General features: G+C 49.9%; 1 protein-coding gene across 1 annotated transcript in view; it reads right to left on the bottom strand.

Moving 5' to 3' along the window:
- Positions 1-6,792: 6,792 nt before the first annotated feature.
- The window catches only part of Bean1 (brain expressed associated with NEDD4 1), a 50,768-nt gene continuing 48,631 nt past the window's right edge, over positions 6,793-8,929 (bottom strand). Inside the window, exon 5 of the mRNA XM_036188178.1 lies at positions 6,793-8,690. Coding sequence (XP_036044071.1) covers positions 8,351-8,690 — 340 coding nt within the window. The 3' untranslated portion in view covers positions 6,793-8,350. The remainder of the gene's footprint in view (positions 8,691-8,929) is intronic.

Genomic DNA, 8,929 nt, shown 5'->3' with positions numbered 1-8,929 from the left:
TGCTGCTATCTATCAGGAAGATCTGGTGGGGTTGGGGGTGATGGAGCAATTACCAGCACTAACATCTCATGGCCAGAAAAGGGCAGGTAGCACATGGTAGGTCATAGGGTCTGGTTCTTAGACATAGGGCATCACTCCCTAGAGCTGCCCTTGAGTGGCTGGTAAAGCATGGTAGGGGCTGGCATCCCTGAAGAGCCAGAGTGTCCTTGCTTTGACCCCAAGACCAGTGCAAAAGCAAGGCACGTGCATCTCCATACCCTGTCCCTACCCGCTATGGATGTCACCTGCTAAGGCTCTTCATGCCTCATGCTTGAGACTTATCAGCTGCAGAGGCATGCGATGCTGGCAGTGTGGGCATGCGCCTTGGGAGAGCCAGGCCAAGCTCTGACTAACCAAGGACCAGCAGGGGCAACGGTGGACAGTTAAGGTATGCTCTGCACGGTCTCTCAGGATCCCCTATGGGACTGGCTCAGGGTGGTACAGTTCACAGATGCGCCCTTTGCTGGATCTCCTCTCTTCCTCATCCCAGTTCCTTTACCTGCTTCCTGGGGTCGCCTCTCAAATGAGCCACTTATACCCAAATCCAATGCTGAGTACTACTTTGGGGGAAATCCAAACACAGAATCCCTCCTCTCCTCCTCCCCCATGCCTCCGTCCCTCCCTCCCTCCCTCCCTCGATGCTTTCCTCACACCCAGTACCTATCAAGCTGCTCTTTCAGCCCCTCATTCCTTCCATCTGGGTCAGATTCAGAAGCTGCAGTTTGGAGAGTCACTTCTTAAACAGTCCTTTGTGAAAAATTATCTATGGCCAGATAAGGGAAACACTGCTGAGAAGGTCCCCTTGCTTCTTGCCTCCAGGATTTCTCAGACTGAGTAGCAGGCAAGTGGGGTATGGACTTCTTGGAGGGAGGGAAATGGATGGTATTTCCAACCTCTTGGACTCTGGCTTCCTAAATAAAAACAAATTAGTTTTATTTTGAACTATGTGTATGGTAGCATATCTCTGTGGCACCCCAAATGTGTATATGTGCAGTACCTGGAGAGGGTCTTGGATGCCCTGGAGCTGGAGTTACATGTGGTTGTGAGCCGCTGGGTGTGGGTGCTGGGACTCAAATTTGGGTTCACTGTATAATCCTGCTTTTTCTTCCCTAAGGTCCTCAAGCCAATTGTGTTTTCAAAGCTCCTTTGCCAGGTAAGGTGAAGCAGGCAATCTAGGGAGAGTTCAGTAGCTTGGGGCTCTTCTGGTATAGACTACACACACCTCCCTCTTCTAGTAACACTAAGTGGCCTAGCTCCCTTACATGCACATACTATGCACAGACCCCTCTGTAACCAGGTAGCTGGCAATCTTGGCTCACCTCCTGTGTCAGGTTGCACACACTTTCCTGAAACAATGGGATGAGTTATCCCCCCCCCCCCCCCTTGGTTTTTCAAGACAGGGTTTCTCTGTAGCTTTGGAGCCTGTCCTGGACTAGCTCTGTAGACCAGGCTGGCCTCAAACTCACAGAGATCTACCTGCCTCTGCCTCCTGAATGCTGGGATTATAGGCGTGCACCGCCGCCACCACCACCCGGCTTTAAATTTTTTTTGGGGGGTGGGGGATAAGTTCTTCTTTACCAAACATATTCAAATATATTCCCAATGTGTCTTGGTATGAAGAAAGGCTGATAAGACCTCGACTGGTTTTGGATGTACATGCAGGATAAGGCAAAACTGTGTCCTGGAGTAAGCTTTTAGGGAGAGTCCTCTATTTTTACCATCTTATGCCTGTGCATAACAGTGTATATGATGAAAGTCAGATGCATTATGGGAAGGGGTATGCACAGCAGAAAGATGATTAGATGACCAAACCTATCAGCTAAAACAGAACCATCCTCATTCTGCCTCTTAGAAACAAATGCTTCATTCTCTTGGGTACGAACAATCACTGGAGCCTTGAGTATCCTCACTCATGCCAGTGTGTCCCTCTAATCTGTACTATCACTTCGCTCTGATGAAAGTTACTTGCTAATTTTATTTTTTGCAAATTGGCATGAGCCTTTATTTTCAATTCTTTGGATAAGAGGTCAAGAATCTAGAAATACTTGACCTAACCCTGATAGTCCTGACTACCAGTAAAAAGGTAGGATACTCAAAAGTTCTGGGATTAGGATGCAAGCATCTTTGAATGGGAGGAGAGTCCCTCTTTGGTCTATCATCCCAAGTCTAGCTGATATTCAAAGCTGTACTTGTCCACCATCGTGAAACTTTGCAGTTGAGAATGAGAGGCTTCTTGATGGGGATATGCAGGACCAGGTCCTTGTGTTGTCTTGAAGGGCCTGGTCCCTGGGCCAAGAAGTGTGTATGTGGGAGCGACATGTAAAATGAGTCTTATCTCTCATGTTTTTTGTTTGTTTGTTTTGTTTTTGAGACAGGGTCTTGTGTTGCCTCAAACAGGATGGAGCTGAGGCTGATTTTGAACCGATTCTCTGGCCTCCATCTGAGTGCTGAAATTCACTCAGGTATCTTACAGACGTGCACCACTACATTTGGCTTCCTATCTTTTTCTTTCATTCCTAGGCTCCAGGCAGATTGGTTCCTTGAAGAGAAGGCTGGAGTGGCCTTTCACTAGCCCAGACCTCACAAATTGGCAGACTCCGTTTTCTCCCTCTTGTGAATTTCTCCTGTTTACTTTTGATTTCTTACTGAGTTAACCATTTTCCCCAACCTAGATAGACATTTCTGTCCCCAGCACTTGGGAACTCATCACGCCTAAGAGCCACCCACCTCTTCCAGTTCTCAAAGGTAGGCTGTGATTGGAAGGGTAGGGGGAGGCGAAAACGCTAGGCATGGTTCCTGAAGTCTCCTTTCTTTGGCCTCCCGTGTTTGAGCCTGTCCTGCTTCTCCATGGCAGCTTTCTCACCTGATGTGTGTGTGGCTCCACATTGGCCCACTGCTGCCTGGTGTATTTGTTGTTCAGAGAACTAGTTCAGCTTTCTGGGCCCTCAAGAGAAGCTGCTTTCACTAGCATTTAGGGGAAAAGTGGGGATTAGTAGGGAAGTGGGACAAGGGATATTCAAGGATGGCTTAGATCTCAGTAGACTGGGGAACCTTCCCTTCAACAGCTCCTAAGGTCCCTGTATACCCTATGAACTTGGGCTTACTGTAAGAAGGGGCGGGGAGAGTCAGTTAAAGGTGCTACCTGGGCAGAGGGTCCCAGGTCTGAGACTCAGCACTTAATTGATCAAGCTCATTCATAACACCATGGGAAGGGCAGTTTTCTTTAAGAATAGAACTGTGTGTTGTTACAGGTTTTCTATTCCAAAGCCCGCTCACCCCTATTGGGCTCTGTGCTGGGCCAGCCCTAATCCTGGAGCCCCAGTCTCCGGTAGACAACTCAAGACACTTAGGAACAATCTAGAAAGGGAGAGGCTGGAAGGAGGAGAGACAAGAGTCCCAGTAAGATAGTCCTAAGGGGGAAGACAGTCCCTGGACTGTAGCCTCAGGCCCTATGTGACATCACAGATCCATGCCTTAGACCTTTGCCCGAAATTATGCTCCTTTTCAGAAAGCTGTATAATAACCATGGATGACTGTGAGGGGTATCTTGTGAGGGTCTTGCACATCCAGAACTCATAGAATGGCTTTCGGATGGAGTCTGGTTATTTCCCTGTAGCTAGGCATGATGGACAGTGGATTTTCTGAGCCTCTCTTGGCACAGCGCCCCCTTTCCAACACCTTCCCCAGCAGAGAAACCTTGGGGGTAAGAGTCAGGATGGATTAAAAATATCGCCCCTGGAGGCCAGTTCTGACTTCTTCATCTGCTATGGGCCTTGGTCAGCAATCATCTTCTGCCTTGTCTTTCTGGGATTTGTCCTCATCACCACGTGGTCACTATCTACCTCTCGTTGGTGATCACTGAGACTGATGGTTGGTGGGTAGAGCCAGGATGGGTAGGGCATGGTGGAGGGGGCCGAGATGGGACATGTGGGTAGGATGGTGGTTAGGGTAAAGGAAACAGACTTAAAGGTGTGCCTAGCCTCCAAGCTCAGGTCCACTAGCATTGCCTAGATAAGGGCTCCTGGGCTCCAGAGAGTTAGCTTGGGCTTGGGAAATATGCAGCTCAGCAGAACAGAACCCAGGACAATAGATCTTCTCCTTCTGATGATAAAGCTGTGGCCTTTCTGCTCATGTCCAGTCCCTGGACAACCATGTTAGTGTTGGAGGATGCAGACAGGAACATATAAGCATGAGTGTGGACTGCATCAGTATGTGCAACACCTGGGTGTGCAGATGGAAGCCCTGCATTCAAGAGGTATTAGTGTGGGCACCAAGGCTGAGTAAATGTATGTGAAGCTAGAGGAGGTAGGAGTTAAGCAATGGTGCCATATGAGTGTGTGTGTGTGTGTGTGTGCTACCTAGCTGTACACACTTGGTTTGTATGAATGCAGGCTTAACCCAATGACTGTAGAAGTTGCATGAGGTGGCCATGGACTGCTGTAGCCTCACTAGTGTCTTGTTCTCCCCTTTTTGCTTGGGTGAGGCCTGTCACTGAGCTGTGGCAGAGGCTTTGGGTGCTATCCGAAGCCTGGGACTTCCCGTGTCCATCCATAACTCAGCCACTGTATGGCTTTGTCTGCCAACAGCTGTGGCTTCCTGGTATGAAGTCCTCCTCTGGTCAGGAGAGCCTGCATGACGGGAACCGACACTCTATAAAGGGAAGCCTCCAAACAGTGCTGCTGAGAACCAGGTATGAGTGACACAGATCTGTCACCTCAGAGAGCCTGACTTCAAGGCACGGTGTGCCGTATCTCTTGGATTGCCAGTGGGATAGAGGTTGGTGGCCCACATACTCCCAGGCTTCCTTCCTTTCTTCTCACTGCCCTGAGGCTACTACATCCCTACCCAACCCTTCGGACAGTATGGCTGTGCTCCAGGATCTGGTCCTGCTTCCTCCTAGCATACCATCTGAATGGTGGACCATCACATCCCATCTCCTGGGGATTCCAGGCATCCAGCTGTTCTCCTTGGGCCTTGTTTCCTGGAAAAGAGAGGAGTCCAGCTCCTTGAAGGGTCGCACAGAGTCTTGAGCATGATGCCCACACCCCAAGGGGTGTGGGGATGGAAGAGATAGGGAGAACCATGAGGCTGATAGTCCCAGGAACTTAGAATGAGTGTCAGTGTAGGTGGTGTGTGTGGGAGTTGGCATGTGGCTGGATACCATCACATGAAGGAGGAGGAGCCCCAGAGTGGAGCCCAGGAACATATAAAACAGGGATGGGGTAAGTATTTTTGCATATAGAGAGGAATGCATAGCCAACAGGAATTCCCAGAAACCAGGACTGAGGGATTGAGTCTCCTCTAGAAAATGAGCAAACAGGTTCAGCCTCACAGAGCATCTCAGTGGCAGCAGATAAGCCCAGGATCCAAGTGTGAAGTTCAGCACACAGCTCTCTCTGAGTGTCCCCTGGCAGGACTCCCCTCACTCTTCCAGTGTGGACTCTGTGACAGTGAGCAGTGGCTGCAGGGAGCCAGCAGGTGGCAGTGTGGGCTGGAGTGTGGACAGTGCTGGACAGCAGGCCCACATTTCTCCAACACAGACATGGGCTTTCCAGAAGGAGCCTGGGGGTTTGGCTCACAACTGCCCCCTCCCCCGCTTGTTTAGGATGACACCCCAATTTCAGGGTGTGATCTTGGGAGCCAGGCCTATGCAAGTGCACTGTAGTTCTAATGGAAGGGAAACCTGTCCAAGAAAGGAAGTCAGGCTCCATCTGAAAAGAGGTCACCAGGGAAAAGCCTCCGTCAGAGATAGGAAAGAGGAGTGTCCCTGCAGAGGAACAAGAAACACATTTTTGCCTGAATGGCATTTCCTATTCTAGGAAGGATAAGCCTTAGGAGTACTGAAGGCCAAAAGGTGGTACCTAGTGTACTTGGAATCAAGTCTTGAAATTGGTTGTGCATCGTAGGCACACTAATATCAGACAGGCCTCAAAAAAGTTACACTATGTTTCACAAAAACATAAAAAGGGGGCTGGGAAATGGCTCAGTCAGTAAGGTGCCTGCCGTGCAAGCACAAGTTCAGATCCCCAGTACCCCAACAAAAAGCCAGGTATCATAGCATGGGCTGGGAGATGGAAACAGGAGGTTTTGGGGACTTGGCTAAACTAGACTAATCGGTGTCTCCAGGAACTAAGGAAGCAGACACAAGAGGATTGCCAGCTGGGTTACATAGTAAAATCTTGTTTCAAAAATAAATAAATGAAAGCAGAGAAACCAAAAAGGCACTCCCACGACACTGACTATGCAGATGCCCGGTCTGCCAGAGCACACACAACCTGGCCTCACCGGCTCAGACCTGAGCAGCAGCCAGCCGAGCATGTCAACATTCAGAGGCAGATTTAAGATTGCTTCCATTTAGGGACTCCTTTCCTCTCAGTTTGCAGCTGTCAGGAAACCTCCAGGGCCCCCATGCACTCCTTGCAAGTGTTACTTCTCTCTACATCTTTGTTGATATGATGTATTTATTTTGAACACAGAAAAGATACATTGCTGCTTATTCAGCCTAATCTGGGAAGGAGAACCTCTGTTCTGTAGATCCCTCCAACATGATAAGTAGGCAGGGATGGATTTTTCTTCCCCTAGCACTTTCCAGAGCCACAGAAACAGACTGCATTTCCTGAAAGACTCTCATCCCTGGGGTGCATTTGAAAGGCTACACAGTACAACAGACATATATATATATATATATATATATATATATATATATAATATATATATATATATATATATATATATATATATATATATATATATATATATATATTTTTTTTTTTTCCTAGAAAGCAGAATACCACAAAGGTGGGCACAACTGCTTGTAAACAAGGTTCCCTCCCCCAGGTGGAGACTATGACTCTAGGACGCTGCTTGCAGGATACTACAAAACCGGTGGGTGGGTCCCTTTTGACTCTGCATCAGAATAAATGCAATTTCCATAGAAAATAAAATTCAAGATAGCCATCCTTGCCACCCCTCTGCCTAAGAAAGGGAGTGCTGAATTGTCTTAGCCCTTCATTGGAGAAGTTGAAATGTGGGAGGAGGACCAGTGGGGGTGGGTCTGCAGCTTTGGGATGAGTGACAAGAGGCAGGGTGTCTTGCTCCCTGTAGTGCTGGCAGGGCTCTCCTCAGAGATGCTTAGCCACCACCTTTGGCAAGCCGGCTCTTCAAAGATCACCTCTGTCACCTTACACAGTCTTTGATGGAGATTGCTGGAGTTCACAGGCCAGGATCTGAGCCTTTTTCCAGCCCTCTGTCCCCACATGCCTGCTTCTGTGACAGGATGTTGGTGGCAGACACTAGTCTTCTCATAGTGGCATGGTGGTTTTTTTGTGGGGTCCATATTCTTTTTATTTCTGTCTCTGCATATGTACCAGAGAGGCAAGGCCAGAATTCATCAACTCAGTCCCCAGCTGTGAGTTGCCACCCTGGATAACAGCACTGGTTCTTGGGTTAGCCTGAGACCTCTTGGACTCAGGCTAGCAGGGCTGGCTGGGCACTTACTGAGCAGTGGGCCCTTCTGTGCCTCTGAGGAGTGTCTAGGTACCCTGTGTTGAGGCCACCCATACCTTGTCTTCATTGAACTCCCAATCCTGGCATGGACATGGGAACTGTGACCCTCCTCCATGACACATGCCCAAGGGCCTGTCCTCCCCCTGTAACTTGGGGTGGGTGTCTGAGCTAACCCCACTAGCACCACCAAACTGAGGACACTGAGATAGCGAGGGGCTCAATGGGCTGTGAGGACCTGCTGGTCATGCCTAGGCCACCAGACCGGTTTCTCCACCCTGTAAGTGGCAGGGTGATGACATTGTGACTCTTCTGACCTGGAGTTGAAAGATAGGCACAGTGCACAGTGGGGCCTCACTGGGACCTGTCTCAGCTCCCAGTGGGGCAAGCCCTAGGGCTTGTGGCAAGAAGTGGACCAAGCAGTTTCTGCAGGAGAATCAGATTGCGGCCACAGCCTAGAGGAGGCTGGGGGAGAGGGAGAGGGAAGAAAGTAGGGATTCCTACCTCCCCTCCGCCCAGCACTGTTCAGAGAGGTACTGCCACCAGGTGCAAGGTTCCGGGGGGAAAAGACACCAGATGGGGATACTTCATCTAAAGAAAACCTTCCCCGGTGAGTTTTTGTGGGAGTGGGACTTGTGTATATGCAGGTGTCTATATGTGTGTGGTATGTGTCAGTGTGTGCATTTGGGGGATGCCAGTGTTAGTGTGTTCTCATATATATATGCATGTGCATGAGTTGTGCGCACCTGTGTGCCGGGAGAAGATAGGGTAGCCGAGAAGGACCAGTAGGACTTATGGGCTGGGTCACTCACACAATCCTCTCAGGGCTGGCAGTCGGAACCTGGGTTGGGGTATGTGAGCCCTGGGAGTTAGGTGGCCGTGGTTCTGGTCCTGGCAGTGGAAGCAGGTCAGATGGGGAGCCTGCTCCACATACAGCTTCATAAGGTGGCAGCGTGTCCATGGAGACAGTGTGGAGGCCACTCTGGCCCTGGATCCTCTGCTCCTGCTGATGTTGGCTGTGGCCATGGCTGCTGCCTAAGTTGAGGGCACCATTCAGCATGGGGCAGGAGTCAGTCAGCGAGTAGGGTGGTGGTGCATCCGTGGGGACGTACAGCTGAGTGGCCCCTGGTCCCACACACTCCTCATAGCTGCAAGAGAAGAGTTTTCACTCAAGTTATGGATCCCAAGACCTTAGGGCAGGTGGAAGAGTCTATTCTGTGTGTTGAGGAGCCTCCCTCATTGTGGAAGACGGCCAGCCTCACACGCTGGCTCCTATAAGACGACACCAGTCCCCAGGGAGGACAGTCTGATACCCTTGAGACATGGGTCCTGGATCAACTTTACCTCACATCCCATGTGAACCCAAGCAAGTCCCTACACCTCTCTC

This window comes from Onychomys torridus, chromosome 5 (genome assembly GCF_903995425.1).
Source record: "Onychomys torridus chromosome 5, mOncTor1.1, whole genome shotgun sequence".
NCBI lineage: Eukaryota > Metazoa > Chordata > Mammalia > Rodentia > Cricetidae > Onychomys > Onychomys torridus.
This window is presented reverse-complemented; position numbering and strand designations above follow the sequence as displayed.